Source organism: Cariama cristata, unplaced genomic scaffold (assembly GCF_000690535.1).
Source record: "Cariama cristata isolate BGI_N322 unplaced genomic scaffold, ASM69053v1 scaffold11721, whole genome shotgun sequence".
Classification (NCBI taxonomy): Eukaryota; Metazoa; Chordata; class Aves; order Cariamiformes; family Cariamidae; genus Cariama; species Cariama cristata.
The window spans coordinates 74,823-93,067 of record NW_009598766.1 but is presented as its reverse complement, the minus strand read 5'-3'; the positions used below and the strand labels follow the sequence as shown (position 1 = coordinate 93,067).

General features: G+C 46.7%; 1 protein-coding gene across 1 annotated transcript in view; it reads left to right on the top strand.

Moving 5' to 3' along the window:
• Positions 1 to 17,687, top strand: part of KLHL3 (kelch-like family member 3) — a 38,450-nt gene extending 20,763 nt beyond the window's left edge. The window contains exons 6-14 of the mRNA XM_009709433.1: positions 4,266 to 4,382; positions 5,409 to 5,558; positions 8,129 to 8,246; positions 8,992 to 9,189; positions 9,875 to 9,976; positions 12,676 to 12,804; positions 16,294 to 16,434; positions 16,648 to 16,791; positions 17,042 to 17,687. Coding sequence (XP_009707735.1) covers positions 4,266 to 4,382; positions 5,409 to 5,558; positions 8,129 to 8,246; positions 8,992 to 9,189; positions 9,875 to 9,976; positions 12,676 to 12,804; positions 16,294 to 16,434; positions 16,648 to 16,791; positions 17,042 to 17,070 — 1,128 coding nt within the window. The 3' untranslated portion in view covers positions 17,071 to 17,687. The remainder of the gene's footprint in view (positions 1 to 4,265; positions 4,383 to 5,408; positions 5,559 to 8,128; positions 8,247 to 8,991; positions 9,190 to 9,874; positions 9,977 to 12,675; positions 12,805 to 16,293; positions 16,435 to 16,647; positions 16,792 to 17,041) is intronic.
• Positions 17,688 to 18,245: the final 558 nt, after the last annotated feature.

Here is an 18,245-nt window from a genome sequence, read left to right as displayed (position 1 = left end):
AAACTCGAAGGCTTCGGGAGTGCGTTTCTGCAGGCGTGGGGCTGGCGTGGGTATCTCGGCAGGGTGCTGCGAGGAGCCACACAAGCAGGGCCAAAAAGGGAAAAAACAAATGGCGTGAACTCACAGCAGAATTGCTTTGCAGGAGCCAAGCAGCCTGCAAAGGGAAGTGCAGGTTTAGTAACCAATTTTTCCAGTCCTCTGCAGCATTGTTAAAAAGCTTTTATTGGCCTTGTGCCCAGAGAAATCAAAGTACTCCCTCCCTCATCTGAGCTTTATACAATCAAAACCAGTATTTCTTTAGCGGATTGTAAAAGTTGAGAATGCAAGGCAGTGGAAGGAAATGTAAGTATAAGCTGCACATTCAAAACAACAGATACGAATAACAGGAGAGAGGCAGAGAACGGGATTGGAACGTAAACATGAAATATGTGCTGGAGTCCGAAGACGTGCTGAAAATTGAGGACAGACTCGTTGGCTGCTGTTTTATGTTAGCTTCATGGCAGACAAGCAGTTTTCCTGAGCTTTATTCTTCCTATCTGTTAATGTATGAGATATATATTATTAAAAAAAAGTTTATGTATATTAAAAATTATATATATGTATGTGTGTGTACATACAGGCTGGACATTAGAAAGAACTTCTTCACTGTTAGAGTCGTTAGGCATTGGAACAGGCTCCCTAGGGAGGTGGTGGAGTCATCGTCCCTGGAGATGTTCAAAAAACGTTTAGATGTGGCACTTCAAGACATGGTTTAGTGGACAGGGTGGCATCAGGTGTACGGTTGGACTTGATGATCTTTGAGGTCTCTTCCAACCATAATGATTCTATGATTTTATGATCTATATATACATACACATATATCCATGTGTATGCATGTGCACATGTGATGGATAGAGAATTATTTTTAAGCAACAAGATGTTGTAAGTAGGCTAATACTTCAAACATCTGAGAGCTAAATAGTCACAGCCAGACTTCACGAGAGGCTTTCTTGTTCCTGTTCTTACCGTGTCTCATACACGTACCGCAGGCTGTGAGCCAGAGCGTTGCCATCACTGGGTCATGGGGAGGTGTTATAGCTGGGTCCTGCCAGGGCCAGAAGGTAACAAAGCCAGGGAGGGAAGTATTGCCCTTAGAAAGCTTCAAAGCGTGTGTGCCCAAAAATTTGTGTGTTCCCCTCTTCCTCTGCCACCTCCCAACTAATGCTAATTGGCCTGATAAAATATATTGTTTATCTCCAGGAATTTTGGCATACTGCTATCCCTAGGCAATCAGGGCTACAAAAATCCTCTGCTACCGCAAAAATCTATTTTAATTATAGAATGATGACAGTGTTTCCCCATTATTCAAAGATTATCCTCCTTTCTCTCCCTCTCCCCCTTGCTGTTGCCAGCCTCTGCAGTTGCACAGGCCCTTTCAGCCTAGGGCAAAGGTTTATTTTGGTCCTTGCCTGCTCTTTTTGCTCTAGCTGAGTACTTTGAAGACATTTTTATCAATGCTTTCTGTACCTGACCTAATTTACTCTTTAATTGTAACAGTATATGCAAGCAAGGAAAAAACTATTAAAAAAATCACGTTTATTCATTTTTACTAATAATATGTGATATGGAGGGGCTTCCAGCCCTTGAGAAAGGGCTGCTGCCAACTCAGAACAGTGAAGAAAGGAATTTTAAAAAGGGTTGGGATTTTTGGATTGGGGATTTTACAGAGTCCGATAATCGATTCATCTCATGCTGCTAGCATGCAGGAGAAGCTGATGCACAGTTTGGTCCTCACTCCTGGGAGTATCCAACCACTGGATTTTTGGCTGAAGAGAGTTGGGAGACCATTTGGGCTTGCTCTTTCCTTACATAGGAATACATTTCCTTACATTTTGGACTTGATGATCTTTGAGGTCTCTTCCAACCATAATGATTCTATGATTCTATAGTGTGCAGAAAGGGGATATTCCAGGCTTTTACCCTTCCACTCCAGGGAATGGGAAATCTGCCTCTCCCAAGCTCAGGACTGCTCCTACAGCCAGGCAGGTGCCAGCTGCTAACTCAGCCCCTGCCTCTGCTCTAAATAAAGCTGCTTGGTTTCATCACACCCCACGCGTGTGCAGCAGGTCTTGCGTGGCTGGAAAACCCCATCTCCTGGGGGAGCGGGAGCAGCTGCTGGGGGACGGCAGTGGGCACAGCGTGTGGAGGGAGGGCATGGCAGTGGTGGAAACAGATGTGGCCTTTAAATAGAGATAGTGCTGTCTTGGATTAAGATTTTTTTTTTTTCTTCCTTCTCATAAAATTAGGAATCTGAGCCAACGGAAGGTGCCAGAATCTGATTTTTGTTTGTTTGTTTTAAATTTCTGTTATTTTTAGAGTAAGCACGGCAGGGTAGCATCAGTGTATGCCTAACTCAGGAGCGGTCTCCAGCACCAAGGAAGCAATTTATTCCTTGTGCACATTTGCTTTACCTTCAAGATTTGTTCACTGTCATCTTGGTCTGTAGCAGGGTATGTCCCAGTCCTGTGAACTGTTCTGTAGCTCAGCATTTGTGCAGAATAGGTTAATGAAAAGCATGTTTGTTGGGTAGACATTTGCTTTATGCTCCTTCCACACTCATTTGCAATTAAAAATTTCACAACTTGGTTTCTACTGTAAATGCCTTGTAGCCAAAGTGAAATTGTTTGTTTATTTATTTTCATTTAAAAATACTTAAAGATCTGCAGTAGTTATTTTCCTCTGCATTTGCTGGGGTTTGATTACACGGCTCCCTGTTGCGTTGCTTAAATCCTCATTGCGGTGTCCTGAATTCCAAACAGTTCGGCAGGAGCATTTGTTGGCATAGGAAATGAGGCTGGTGCTTTACTGCTTTTTTGAAGTATATAGTTTAACCTAAGAGGAAGAAACCCCTTCTCGCTCTCCCTCGCCTTTGTGGGAGGACATGTCTGCCGGTGCCTCCTGCAAATACATTTGCCAGCAATAATTGAGAACTGAGAGATAGTGCCCTCAGTTCTGGCTGATTTTGTCAAATTAGTGACCTTGGACCAAACAAAATGGTTTCTTGGGGTGTGATGGGAGGGATGGAAAGAAAGAAAAAACATTTGTGCAAGTTGGTCTGACCATTTGGTGACCCCAGAGGGAAGCTGAAACCAAGGGCACTTGCCAAGTGCTGGGGCAAAGGGCCAGTGATGCTTTTCGGGGGAAGCATGGGACGGCTGGGGTCTGGGGGAGAGGGCTGGGCTCAGCCCCCCACGAGTAACCGGGCAGCGAGGGCACTTGGGGAATTTTGCCTGTAGATGTGAGTTAAGGGTCGGAATTTAATTCTGACTCTGGGGGGAAAACTCCACTGCAATGATCCAGATCCTGCTGTGCAGCATCTGAGCCTGCACCAGCCCCTCTCCTTGCCTTGCCGGGTGTTTCAGGAAGCCTTTCCTGTTCCCGATGACATTTTTAGGCCTTTCTTCTGGAAGACGTGAGGCTCGCAGTTACATAAGCACATGCATATTCATGCAGGAGCCCACGTAGGACGCGTCTGCCCGCGTCTGTGCATCGTGCAGGGCTCTGCCTGGCTCCCGCGGCATGGGGTTGTTTGTGGGCAGTTCGTCATGGAGTCAAAGTTTGGATGCTTATCTGAACTGGTTGGATCTGGGAGTAAAACTAGATTTTGGTTCAGACCCGGAGTCCAGTGTACGCTTGTTTCCCAGCTGGAGTATCTGAGTATTATTGGCAGTGAAATGCACGCAGCGCAGAGGCTGTGCGGCTGCAGGCAGGGGTTTTCCTGTGCGCGTGGTGAACTCGTCCTGAAGACTTCGTGGGTTTTGGGCTGGGGGGACACTGGGGCAGTGATTAAATACGATGGTGAGCATAGTTACTTACTGTGTGGCCAGACTCTTTTGGGAGGGGAGATCTCTTGTTATCAGGAGTAATCGTTGTGGCTGATTTCATGAATAATGTCCAGTGCAAATGTCAGCAGGCTAATTAAGTTTCCTGGCTGCCTTCCAGTACTAATATCCAAGAGGTATATGGTTGTCCTGGACACACGCTTAGCTTTGAGAGTGATACAGCACATCTAGATATGAAGTTGCTTATTAATATGCATGGTCAGCTCACCTCTTCGCTACTGTGGTGCTTGTGCTCTGTGCACAGTCATGACTTTTTAATCTGTTTGATAGAGATCTTGCACCTCCTTCCTTCGATATTGTAAAATCACAATGCTTCTGATTTTGGGTAGGTGACTGTGCAAGCCAGTTCTCTCTTCTCCATTTAATTTTACTTTATCTGTGTAGGTCTTTGAAGCGGTTATTTCTTGGATAAATTATGAGAAGGAATCTCGCTTAGAGCACATGGCTAAACTGATGGAGCATGTTCGCCTGCCCCTTTTGCCCAGAGATTATCTTGTACAGGTTAGTCTGCAAATAAGTAATTAATACTTGCACTTAAGCTGCTGGTAGCTCCTTAATCGATGGCTTGTCTGTTTGTGTCCGAGACGGGTAATTTGGCATGTTGCTGAGGCTGTAAACAGAGTCATAAAAGGAAGAACTGGATAAACTCTGAAATCAATGTGTGTGTGCAGAAACCTTCTTGCAAACGTGACCTGTGCTCTGCCAGGCAGTGCTGAGAGCAGAGCTCCTGCCCTTCTGGGTGGAAGCATTTAGAAGTTAATATCTTGGGATTTTTCACCCTGAAAATACCCAGGTGGTGGTGTTAGCAGCTTATGCAGTTTTCTTCCCTAACACGCAGGTAAACTTAACTTGAAAACACATCACGTGTGATAATTTTGGCTTAAGATGTGTTCTGCGCATAGAGATTGGTCTGTGTGACTGGCAGGTGAGATGCTCTCTGACTGAGTTTGATTTTAGGGATTGTTCTTGACAAATTAATTCCTGGGATCTGGGCCTTGGTAATGAGCTGAGAATCCCCAAAGAAGGGGTTGGCATATGGGCTCTTTGACTACTATGCCTTTACTACATGTCTAAAAAAAAAATCAATACAATTGAAATAAAATTGGTATTCACAAGGTGAACCCATCATGTATTTTTTTTCTCTCAACTATATCTTCTGATCAAGTAAAAGGTATTGCCTCTCCTTAAAAATTCTGCTTCAAATAAAAGAAATTACTTATTTTGTACCCAGACTCCTGGTGAATTCTCCTCTGCTGAGTTAAGTGTCTGGCAAAGAGTGATAAAATAGGAGCACTGCTACTTGTGAGTGATACTGGAAAAAAGCGAGAAGCTTGGAGGTTACTGCATGTGTTTCTTTGGGAAGAGCTGGAAGTCTGTGTTTGTCTTCCGCTTTTTTTTTTTTTTTTTAAATGTTGGTACTTTGGAAGAGAAATTCTAAGTTTCGTGCTCTTTCTGCAAATCTCCTTGTGACCTGTGCCACCAAGTACTTCAGTTTAAATGATCTTTCATGTGTGTGCGTGTTCTCAGACAGTTGAAGAAGAAGCTTTAATCAAGAATAACAACACCTGTAAAGACTTCCTTATCGAGGCCATGAAGTATCATTTGCTTCCTCTGGATCAAAGACAACTGATAAAGAATCCCAGAACAAAGCCGAGGACTCCTGTTAGCCTGCCAAAGGTAAGCCGAGTTCATCGCTTTGGGTCACCTCACGCCGTATTACTGGTGGCATTTTCTGTCTTTGAATGGAGCTTGTGTACTTGCCGCATTACTTCTCACTAACTCCACGATCACCCTTTGAAGTGCTTTACTCCCTCTTCTGGTATTGCCTGTGCCCACCAAGGATACATAATTAAGTTGGATAAACTTAGATAAACCTTTAGGAGAAGCAGTATCTCTGCTTCCAGGAGCAAGGGTCTGCTCTTGAAATGTTTTGTCAGCCACAAGTGGTTTTGCGAACGGCTGTTGCTCCTGGAGCTGCCGCTGGAGAATCGCTGACTCGTGGCGCGGCAGCGGGCGGCTGCCTGCAGTGCTCGGGGGGCTGGCTGAGGTCTCTGCTGGCAGTCGGTGTCTTTCCTTTTCCCATATCCAGAATCAGAAGCCAGGAAAAACAACAGCACCCAGACCCGTGAGCAGAAAGTCTGAAGCAAATTTCAGTGGACTTGAAGCAGCTACTGAATCAATAATCCTTGTTACTCCCCTCATTTATCCTGCAAGTGTGTGATGCTCTGGCCACCACTTTATTAGTGAAGAAAAAAAAATAACAACAGAAACTGTTTTCCCTGTGCCCTGGAGAGAAACGCAGTTTAGCATGATGTCTCTGAAGTTATTAATAAGCATTTTGGAGATTGTAAGACTTCAAAACCACAGTGTATTATTTTTCTAAGCACAAATCATAGGGAGCTTGGTTTGTGGGATGATGTCTGAGATCTGTGCTGTGAGGGACTATTCAGATCTTTAGATGTTGGACTGCCCATCAAGAAATTGTGGTTCTGCAGAGTGTGTTGGCGTGTTGTGTCCTTTCTGCCTGCTGGTGCCGAGATGAAGTTGACAGAACATAGCTTCAGGGTTATCATGAAGGGCTGATGTGACCCTTGTTCAAGGGCTACAGTAGTTAAGGCTAAAATGAACAGTGAACCAGCGAGTTCAGAGGTTCTCAACATCTTCTATAGCATGGCCTATGAGTACGAACCCAAATCTTCTGCAGGTTTCTCCTCCCCTCTTTTTAACTGTAAAGAAAGGGGAGAAGGGGATGATCTTCCAGCAATCCTGTTACTGAGAAACTTTCATCTGGTCGTTGGTCCCGCTGATGAGGGATTACCGTCTGCTGTGAAATCTCTTAATTCTGTAATCATGTGAAGCTCTGCAGCTCTCCGTGGAAGACTTACACAACTCGTAGTCAGGCTGCTAATTTAGACTCAATTTGCTTTCTAATGTCACATTCTCATCCTTGTAGATCAAATGGTCCACTATTTTCATGCTCTTCAAATTCTTTAAACTGCTGTCTAGCTCTGTACTTTTAAAGCCACCATGAGTGGAGCTGAGCTCGTTACCTGAGTGACCTCGAGTGATGATCTTGTCCCCTCAGCTACTCACAGCCACCTTGCAGAGGCTAAAGCCAGTTTCCCATCTACTCTTTGACTATATTTGAAGCCCCGTTATCTTGCTTCTAGCTCCTTGGCCTTGTAAAAATCAGATTATCTTGGGTAGTGTTTGCTGCTGCCAATTTGCTGTGATAAGGGGAGCAAATCCTCCCTCTTGATAGCTGTGGAAGGTCAAAGGAAATGTGTTCAGAACAAAGTGCAGGTCGAGCTGTTTGTAGGTGCAGGTGGTTTGGATGCTGGCTGTACACGCGTTGGTTTGTGGTGCCCAGCTGCGGCTCAGCAGGGACGGGCAGCCCTCGAGTGCTGAGCTGCAGGCTCCTGGGACCACTGCCCCTGGAAAAGTCCGCAAGTCCATGGGGAGTTTGTCTTCTGCTGGCAGACAGGGCAGATTTGGGAAGGACCACACTGCGTGCTGTCCAGATCTTCTCACTTTTCCACCAGTGTCCTCTGCTTGCTGTTGCTGGGTATGGAGTCTGGGACTGAACGGACCCTTAGCCTGACCTGGCAGAGCGATACACTCCTGAGATTGTCCTTGATCACCTTCACATAGATCTTCCCTATCTGTAAGGAATTTAGGGTTTAATTTGGATTTGCATCAATACACGTTGTAGCCAAAAGCCGTAATGAAGCTGACAAATCACTTCCTTTGGCAGCCCAGCACCCCGGGTCTCAATAGTCCCGGTGATTTCCCCGAGTGTTGTCTTCCTGGCAGGTGGCAATACAGCTGTCAGGTTTTATTTGCTAAGTGGCATCGATTATTTTTAGCACCACCATGGAGATAATGACTAAACAGTGGGCTGACTGTGGAAATTACACCAGGATATTCTTCACTTAAAAATACTTCCGCGGTGAGTCTTGCGTGTGCCATGGTGCCAAGCGTTTTTGTGTTTCATGGGGAAATAGGGCAGGTTGCCCACCACGGAAACAGTGAGGAAGGGTTAACGGAGCTGCCATACTTAGCGTGCGTTAAATTGGAGATAACTTTTTCCCCCTTGGAATAGAATTCATTGAAATAAGTGTCGCTGCAGAGGCTTTAGTGCCCCAGCAGCATGGTTTTGGCAGCTACTCTTGACCAGGTTGTGGTGATGGTTTCTTTGCAGAGAACAGCTGCCCAGGCTGGTGTCTGAGGTTTTTTTCCCTCTCCAGGTGATGATCGTGGTGGGTGGGCAGGCACCCAAAGCCATTCGCAGTGTGGAGTGCTATGATTTTGAGGAGGAGCGGTGGGATCAGGTTGCTGAGCTTCCTTCCCGAAGATGCAGAGCAGGTAAAGGGAACCTTTGCCGCAACCTTCTTTGTTTTCCTCATGCAGCTCTTCAGTGATGGATGGATGTCCTCAGTTGTCCCTTCAGCCTTCCTCTGTGCTCCTGGCCTCAAGCAGCTCTTTCTTTTTGCCATTCCTTCCTCTTCTTTCCTTACAGATGAGTATCCTTCTCCTTCAGGTGGATGCCCCGCTCTCTCATGGGGTTGCTCCTGCCTGTCTGCCCTCCATAGCCACTGTCTCCCCTTCACCATCGCTGTCTCCTGGCTGCTCCTCCATCAGTGTTACCCCTCCTCCTCCCATCCCACTGGCCTGGCAGCCCACAGGGATCCAGTTTTCCTTGCTGGTTTCCTGGTGAAAATCAAAGGAGCTGAGTCAGTCCCTCTGAATGCTGAGGAGTGGGTGATGGAGAGCAGATCTCTAAGTTGGGAGTGTTACTCTGAAGACATCTGACAAGCTTGTGAATGTGGATCACCATTTGGTGTTCTCTCTGGCTCAGAGAATTACTCATTCAGGTGTGAAATCCATCTGTGCCTTATGTTGCCCTGTATTTATATGCATTTCACCTTCCATACGACACGTATGTTTTATCATACTTGGCTCCAATGCTCTTAACCTGCAGAAACTGCCAAAGACTTGCCCACGTTCTGCTGTTCCCTGCTGTTTTACACACCCTGACAGATGTCTGATGATACTCGCTTCCCAAACTGTTTGTAAAACTTCTGTGAAATCTCTCTCCTCTTTTTACCAGGTGTGGTATTTATGGCTGGCAATGTTTACGCTGTCGGGGGTTTTAACGGATCTCTAAGGGTACGAACGGTTGATGTGTACGATGGCGTGAAGGACCAGTGGACATCCATAGCCAGCATGCAGGAAAGACGAAGCACTTTAGGTGCTGCGGTGCTCAATGATCTCCTGTATGCGGTGGGCGGCTTCGATGGCAGCACTGGTAGGTGACTGAGCAAAAACCAGGCAGTGTCTGACCTGAAAAAATGTTTTCAGAGACCCCTGCAAAGACTGCAGAGCTTTAGCGAGGTTCCCGCACCCTTCCTCTATGATTTTTGTAGAGAAGGAGCCAGAGACTGGGTGTACTGTGAGTTGTAACTAACTAGCAAATGAATAAAATGCCATCAAGGCATCTTATGTGGGGTGTGTGTATCTGGGATTTATCTTGGCATAACTGCATGTTTAGATTCACACCTCTGCCTCTGCTGTAGAGCTTTGCCGCTTGGTTAAGCCCTAAACTAATTATTTCAGCTGGTGATGAGTACAATGGAACAGGGTCTGGGGGGAATGTTTAAACCTTTGCATGGACATTTTGTAATGCTTGAAGGGACGTGGGACTTTTGGGCTTGGAATGTGGACTCTGCTCCACTTTGGCATCCCCAGCACATCGGAGGGGCAGCAGGCCCAGGGCAGGGGTGATGGGGTAACAATTTTTCCAGCTGCTGAAGAAGTGATGTTGACAGACTGGTCCCAACCTGAAAGGCAATGGACTAGAAAATTGGGTTGCAGTAGTATGGGGGGAATTATGGGCTTGGGAGGAGGTGGAAGGCAGATGAAAGTGCAACACCAATCTTTTTTTCTTCTCTTTTTTTTTAATTAGAAAACCTGTGTATCCCCTTTTTAACTAGGTCTGGCATCAGTTGAGGCCTATAGCTATAAAACCAATGAGTGGTTTTTTGTGGCTCCCATGAACACGAGAAGAAGCAGTGTTGGAGTTGGAGTTGTGGAGGGTAAGAAAATCAGCAGCCGTTTCCATCAAGCAAAAGTTACTGTGTCAAACAGAAGCCTGAACGGTTAAGTGCAATAGGAGGGAACTGCAGGAACTCTTCTCTAGACTAGTTGGTAAAGGTTTATGTAATATGACATAATTGCTGCAGCTTTTTCCATTCTCCTCTTTATCTTAGTGAAAAATCATGCGTAGCTTTCCAAGAGCCTCAGACCAGCCCATGCCTCCTCTGAATGCCATTAGGTGTGTGCAGGTTTCTTGCAATCCTTATTCTTCCTGGGCTGCTTCTGGCCGGTGAAAGCAAATGGTATTGTGCACCATGTATAGTTTATACACATATAGTGTATGCTGTTGCTATCAGCAGACACTGCGTGGGTGGAGTACCCATCGCAGAAAATCTGCTCAGCCAGAGAAACAGGAGCATAGTTTGTCCCACAGCTCCAAGCTGGTGGTTTGGCAGGAATACTAAAACCTATGTTTATTGACATCAGGCTTGCCGGCACGCACGGCATGCTTTGCTCTGGTTTGTAAACGAGCAGGGATTGACGATAGCAAACGCTAGTGCTGCGGCAGCTCGGGAGCGAGGCAGGCGAGGTGGGTAGAGGGGGTGCTTGGAGGGGTCGTGGGGGCTGTTGGCACCAAACTTGAGTGAGCTGGAACGAAGCAGCTTGATTTGGATCCCGGAGAAAGAGCAGTTTAAGTAGGAACCTTTTCTTCCTTTAGCAAAATCAATTCTGAAGCAAATGAAAGGTTTTATTTGACCTTGTCTGTAGCGTGGCGTTCGCAGTTTCCAGTTAGCACAGTGCAGAGCAGCCGCCGGCACAAGCCTTGTTATAAACTGGACTTTGAAGTGGTTTCGTTTGACCTGTTTGAATGGGAAATGTGTGAAATGTGTTTATGTACATGAAATGTGTTTATGTGAGAAGAAGGAGGGAGATAAAGTCAGAATAAATGGCAGTGGTTTTGCTAAATTTGCATATTTGTTAAAGAAGCATCTCCTTCAAAATCAGCCCATGCTTGTGAAGTGCTGGGCTGCTGATAGTCATTGGGATTTGCTAAAGTGATTTGAATGCAGAACAAATATTAAATACGTACCTGAGAGATGTATTCCTATGGACAGGTTTTCTACTGGAGACATTTTTGCTTTGTCTGAAAGCGCAAATAAGTTTTGCAGATGTTGGAGTCCATGATTAAAAAAAAATAAGGGCATGTGATGGGGAAGAGGAGCTGATCGTATTGCTGTAGGGAACAAGCTGCAGCCTGCAGTTAATCCACAGTGTTCATCTGGACATGATGAAGATTGATCTGATGTCTGTGGGTACTGAAAATATCTAATAACTGATGCCAGCCAGGGAACTTTATCCTGTCTTGCTTGGTCTGGCACTCTTGCCTTGATTCATTGACTAACACCGGGCGGGTTTGAACCAACAGCACAAATAACAGTTTGAAATGTTGATAGAGACAGGAAGATGCAGAAGGAGCACAGTCGTGAACCTGGTCCTTGCAGACCTCTCCTAATGATCACAACCTGAGGAGGCCATGAGGGTTGCTCAGGGAGAAGGAAAAGAGCTGGCCTGTTCTTGGAGCCTTGCAAACATCAAGGAAACAGGAGGGTGAAAAAGCGTAAGACTGTAGATGCTAACTGCTGGCGGGAGTCTCACGTGCGTGCAAAGAATTGCATAGCTCATTTGTGGCCAGGCTCTGCTGTTATGGATTGAAAGTTGGTCTTATTCATGGGTTTTGTATAAAAATTTAGGTTAGAATTTTCCTACATATTTGCTGAACTTTATTAGTGGTTGGTTGTTGTAGCATCCAGGAGGCCTGGTTTTGACCCAGAATGCCTTTGTGCCACGTGCTCTAGTAAAGAAGCACAAAGAAACCCCCTCTGCCCAGAGAGTTTACTGCCTAAATGCAAAATCAGCTGAGAGGTGTTACAGGGAGACAAGGAGAGTATCAGTCAGACCTGTGAACAGAGGACATGGTGGAGCATCAGCCTTGTTTCATGTATGGTGTCATCCCGCAACATCTGATTGTACTTCTCCGGTCTCACTAGGTGCATGTTGTTCAGCTTTCATTGAGTTGAGGTAGGGAAGGACAGGTATACCGTGCTGTGAGGGTCTCCCGTGGTATCTTCTGTGTTGTGATCACTTGGCACGAGTGAACGGGCTGGCCTCAGCTGTGCTAGCAGCTTTGGTTGGTTTTGATTCAACCCAGGTTCTTCAAAATCAGGCCTAGGTCTCCATGCAGGTATTATATTAACATAAGAGGCTATTGCATATTTATTGCTCATGTGATATGGTAATTAATGTACCGTATTGACCTTTGACAGCACACCTTGCCTTGTGGCACCTGAACAGGAAGAAATGCTCGATCAGCAGAACATGCTTTGATGTTACCGCTTCTCCTGGGCCAACAAGTCATTTGGAAAACCCTCTGGGCTTTTGGCTTCTAATTAAGCTGTTATATCATGTTGTTTTCTTGTCTTAGTTGACAGCTTTAGCAGCTTTAACAGCAGTCCCTGCCTTTCTGCGCATCTATTTCAGATCCTTCCGCTAGGATTTTCCCCAGACATCCCCGCAGGTTTAGGCACGTCTCCCAGAGCCTCCCTTAGTGGGGATCTGTCCTCACCTGTGGCCGTCAGGCATGATAATAATGTCAGTCAGTCGTATCCATAATACCGATGCCAATGTGTGTCTCTTCCAGGTAAGCTTTATGCCGTGGGGGGTTACGATGGAGCATCCCGTCAGTGCCTTAGTACTGTTGAGCAGTATAACCCAGCCACGAATGAATGGACCTACGTAGCCGACATGAGCACTCGACGCAGCGGTGCAGGTACTGGCTCCGAGATGTGTTCTTAAGAGCAGATGATCACCGGGTTCTCCTCTGCTCACAGAAAGGAAGGAGAAGTATGTTTTGGCATTGCTGGGCTGGCAAGTGCAACCTGTTATTTCCCCCTGCCTTCCCATGAGGGGAAAAAACATAATTGCTTGGAAGCTCTCAGCAGCTCTCCTGACTTTGTTAAAATCTGCCAAATTGAAATTAATTTCTGGATTAATGAAATAATGTTCGATGTTTCTAAGTGGCCTCGCCAACAGATGCCTCTCACTTGTAAGCAAGGAATTATCTTTCCAAATTGCCAGCTGCAAGCTCAGCCGGGGACTGGAAAGCCAAGCTGCACCTCCTTCTCTCCCATCATTTCGGGGTTGTCAGATGAATTTTCCTTTTGGATCTTCTCTGCAAGCATCCAGTGGGTGCTTTGCAGCACAAAGCACATCTGCACTGGATGATGTGCAGACCAAGTCAAGGTAACAAAATTCATCTCAGGTTGCCCCTGCTAAGCTAGTTTTTAATGTACCTTTTGCTGGCAAGAGTTGGTGATCTGGAGGATTAGAAGAAAGAACATGTTAAAAAAGGATTGTATTCTAGTCTTGATGGTTTCTAACTTACTACGTGACGTTAGGCCAGGTAGGCACTTGTCCTCTCTGTGGCTGTTCCTCTCTGAAAGGGACAAAAGCTCTCACCCATTGCGTTTAGAATCATCTTCAGATGAAAAGGAATGTGTCAGTGTTGGTTCTGTTGCTCAGTGTGTGCCATGAGTCCTCTCTGATGTCAAATTGTGCAGTTCTCGTGGTACAACAGCCAAAGTGGCGGTTACCCAGAGGTAGCCAAGCCTGGGGGCTGCCCTTTCCATGGGGGCTGAAATGACCCTGCAGGTTAAGCTGTGGTGGGAATTCCCTTCTGAGCTGGGCCGTTGAGAGGCTGCTCTCTACATACTTTCTTTCCTTGATCTAATGCCTTTTCCATAACTCCAGGTGAGGCAAATAAGCAAACAGGTCACAGACTGTTGGTTTGAATTCATGTGAAGAAGTTTTTAGTATCTGCTTGATGCTTAAACCTAGCCCAGTGCAACTTTATAGGAGAGCAGATTGAGGGTCTTGTGTTGTTGACAGCATGTTGAAACACAGCAAAATAGTCCGTGCCTGTAGTGAGATGGATTTTAGTGAATTGTCTTTGTTTGGAACACTCTGCTCTGAGTCCTGCTTTGCAAGTACATCTTCACACGGCAAGTCCAGCATTAGGAATGCTCTTACTTGCCTGCCAAATAGCTTTGAGATTTTCTGTTCCCAACCTGAAAGCTTGAGCTCCTCAAGTTCTGGTTGTCACCCAGACGCCCCTCCTGCAGGCCCCAAGGAGGGGACTGCCCAGTGTCACCCACCACCAGTGGTGCTGGGTCAGGACCTATATGGTACAGCACCATAAAGGGACCCGCGCTCAGAGCTGCCGGCACAGCCGTCCCGATGCTGACATGTAGCGGAGGTGAGGATGTGTGTCCCTGAGCCCCTGGGGTGACCCCAGTCCAGGCAGTGGGGCTCTGTGGGGCTGTGGGTGCTCCCTGGGTTGGCCAGACCAGCCGTGGGTTCCCTTTCCCCCTCCTCTCCGGCAGGGATGTCCTGTCCATGTGTGCCCTGTCTGTCTCGCTGCACAGGGAGGCAGTTTTAGGTGGAAAAGCCTTAGAATGTTTCCGACTCTTTTACTCTCCTACTTGCTTAAATTAGTTTACTAATGAAATTATTTCTTAAAAGTACAGAATTTTTGCAAACAGCTGAATACAGTGAAATGCTGAGGTGCTGCAAACCCAGGCTGCTGGGCTCAGACACAGTAGGCTTTCCTCACCAGTTAAGTGAATTCCAGTTCTCCAGTCAACTGGGAGGCACCTTGTACAGCTCTGGGGCCAGGACGGACGCTGGGACGTGTTGTGCTCTTCCTAAGTGGTGCACGTTGGAGTTACCTCCACCAGACTGAGAATTTGGCTCAGTAAGGTGGATATTTATGGCAGATAGAGACGAACCATGAATCCCAGTGTCATGCTGGGATTTCAACACCTCTTGGTACGGCGAGAGATGGCTGGTCAAAGCCAAACCCAGCAGTAGCAAGTTCAGAAAATCTGGAGAAGGGAGAGGTGATGGTGGTAGACCTGCGGCAGCGTACCTGTCCCCCCAAATGGTGGTGTGCTTGCCGGAGCTTTAATTCATCAATCGGTCTCAGTGAGATGCTGGCCTGCTTTTGGGTGAGGAAGGAGCAATAATGCACAGATGGCTTCCATCCCCACCTTGTGTTGCCATCCTGCAGATGGAGCATGGTGGCTGCTGTGGTCTGTGCTCCTGCTGACCGTGGCAAGACCCGGAGCAACGTGACCCATCATATTTTTGGGATGTGATGCGCCATCAGGAGATGTTCCTGTGGCACGGGAGCTGCCGAGCCCGGAGGGTGCCTGCTCTCTGTCCCACCATCGCGGCGCTGCTCCTGTGCTCTCCTTTCCTTGTGCTGCGTGTGGCAAACAGGAAAGATATTTGCGCTAGGCCAACTTGAAAACCCATCAGTTTTATGCTGGTAGGGCCCCTCTCCTCGCTGCGCACACCTTTCTGGCTCTCTGCCTTTCCCTCAATGACCAGCACGAGTCCAGCAGGGCACAGGGACTGTCCTGCTGGTTAATGCCCATGGTTGAAATGATGCGATTCAGATCTATGTTTCTGTTTTACTGACATCCTACCTTGTTAATTTTAATAGAGGCCTTTGAACCTATTAATGAAGATATATTGCTGGAAGTTTTAACTCCCACGGTTTGGTGAACATTTTAATTAATTAATTTACTTAATGTTAGGCAGAAGCACCCTTCAGATCCCTGTCATTCCCGGAGACTGAGCCAGGGGCCTGCAAAAGTGACTGGGGAGGTGGTGTTGGAGGCACCTGGTCTGTGCCAAGTGCTGCTGCCACGTTTGGGGCAGGAGTTGAGGGAGAGGAACCCAGCGGCAGCCGCAAGAACTGGAGCCCGTAAGTTGTTGAGAAGAGGAAGAGTGTCCAATGGATGAAGCCGTGTGGCATGAAGGCAGCAGGAAAAGCAAAAATAAAGCTCCTGGAACTGAGAATCAGGCTAAAATCAATGGGCCCCATGGCAGAAAAAATTGGGCAAATGGAAACAAGGTGGAGTCAGGGAGGCAACGGGAAGAGAGAACAAGTCAGTCCAAAGAGACTGAATAAGGCAGACGAATGTCATGGGACTAGACCATTGATCTCAGACAGACTGATCACGTACCTGAGAAGGGGCACAGCCCTAAAAGACAGGACATCTGCCGGGCGTTACTGCACAGGCCTGCTGTAGTGGCACGTGGAGAGTTGGCCGTGTGCTGGGTGATCTTGAGGCACGTGTAGCCCATGTTTTGGAAATGCCTTGGAGAGACCAAGGCAGTATCCAGTAGAAGAACCAGGGACATGCAAACCTTTGCACTGTACGTTTGCCTAACACTGGGCTCTGTTTGGCAGGTGTTGGTGTTCTCAGTGGGCTGCTGTACGCTACCGGGGGGCACGACGGTCCCTTAGTAAGGAAGAGTGTGGAAGTCTACGATCCAGGAACAAACACCTGGAAGCAAGTAGCAGACATGAATATGTGTAGAAGAAATGCAGGTAACCACAATAAGCCTTTCTGTGGTGTTTGGTTCAGTTGTCTGTGTGTTTTTTAATGTGACTAATATGCTAGTGATGTAGGCGATCAGTGTTGTAAAAAAGTCATAAAAATGGAAGATGAGGTATCTGCTTGGGAATGACTCAGAACGTGGCAGGTGACGTGTCATGGGGGATGAGTTAGCCTGTGTCTAACCATCTGCACTCTGCTTTGAGGTGTGTGTGCCGTGAATGGTCTCCTCTACGTGGTGGGAGGAGATGATGGTTCCTGCAATTTGGCCTCGGTGGAATACTACAACCCCATCACAGACAAGTGGACGTTATTGCCAAGCAGCATGAGCACGGGGAGAAGTTACGCAGGTAAATAGCCAGTGGGAGAGCTGGCAACAGCTGGGGTCATTCATAAGCTTGAGGGCTGTGCCTCCTGAAGCTTTAATCTTACATTTTTGCACGTTTTACATTGCTTTTACTAGAGGAAACTTTCACAGAAATAGTAGACATCTCTCTCTGCTAGCCGGTTCCTGGTCTTTGGCTTTGCAGGATGATCTTAGCCACATTGCAACCCAGGAGGTACTCCTACGATAACTGTGTCTGTCCATTCTTACAACAGGTGTAGCTGTGATTCACAAACCGTTGTGACACACGATCAAGCCGATGTGAGGAGCAGAAGTGAAGTGGATCCAGCTAGGTGGTGTTGGGAAGATGACTGACCTCTGACTTGACCCATCTCATTGCTGTTAACGTCTTAGCATGACAAGTGATACGTTACAAACATCATCTGCTCTGTGGTGGATTGCGTAGCAAAGCGAAAATCCCTCTGGGGACATGTTCCATGCTAGACATGAGGTGTTGCTTATTATCTGTGGTGCGATCAACTGTTCTCTCAATGGCTAGTGTCCTGAGATAAACACTGTGCTTGAGCTGCAGGCACTGAATTTCTTATGTGAAACAAAACTGCTACGTTTGGGCATGTGAGTAAAAATGAATGCTTCTGGATTTCTTCACTACTGATGCTCCGTGCACATTATCGGTTGAACTACTTACTCACTGTGCCTGCAGGGTGGACTTTACTACTGGCAGTGGAAACTTCTGAGTACCAACTGAGAAAAGCAGTCAGCAGAAATGGACTGGAACAGGGTGCTCTGGCTTGAGTGTGACGCTGTCTCAGTCATACGTTTGTATATGCCACTGGACTACTGTATGTATCCCTGAAATGCTTGTCATATGGTGGAAATAAATGCCATGTGATTTTTCTACTTGCCATGAATGCTGTTTGCTGTACGTGGTGGGACCTGCTGGGCAGTGCCTTCCCTGGGGCTGAAGTCTCAGCACCTGAACCACACAAAACTTTGCAACCCCACAAAACGTGCGCTGCTCCGATGGGCTTTATTGCTCCTGTGAAACAAACGTTGCTTGAATAGAAAGTATTCCCAGCCCATGCATTTCAGCTGTGCTGAAAGCCCCAGTTCTAGCTCTGTCCAGCATCTCAATGCCATTTCATAATAGAACATTTAGATGTTAAATGAAATACCTTATGGTGCCATTAATGTAGAGACATTACATACAGCGAGAACCCTCTGTCACCCAAGCTGGGATTAATGAGCAAAGTAAAATACCTGCAGTGTTTTAATGCTTGCAGAGTATGGAGATCAACTAATCACTGTCACTGTAATTGCTATTTGAATCTTGCTCGTACTGAAGGCGTTCCTGTATTAGTATGAAGAATTCATAAGATTATTCAAAACAGACAAATCTAGATCCAGCTGTAAGGTAGCCGTCTTGCTTACATCCCAAAGTGTTAAAGCTTTCTGTTT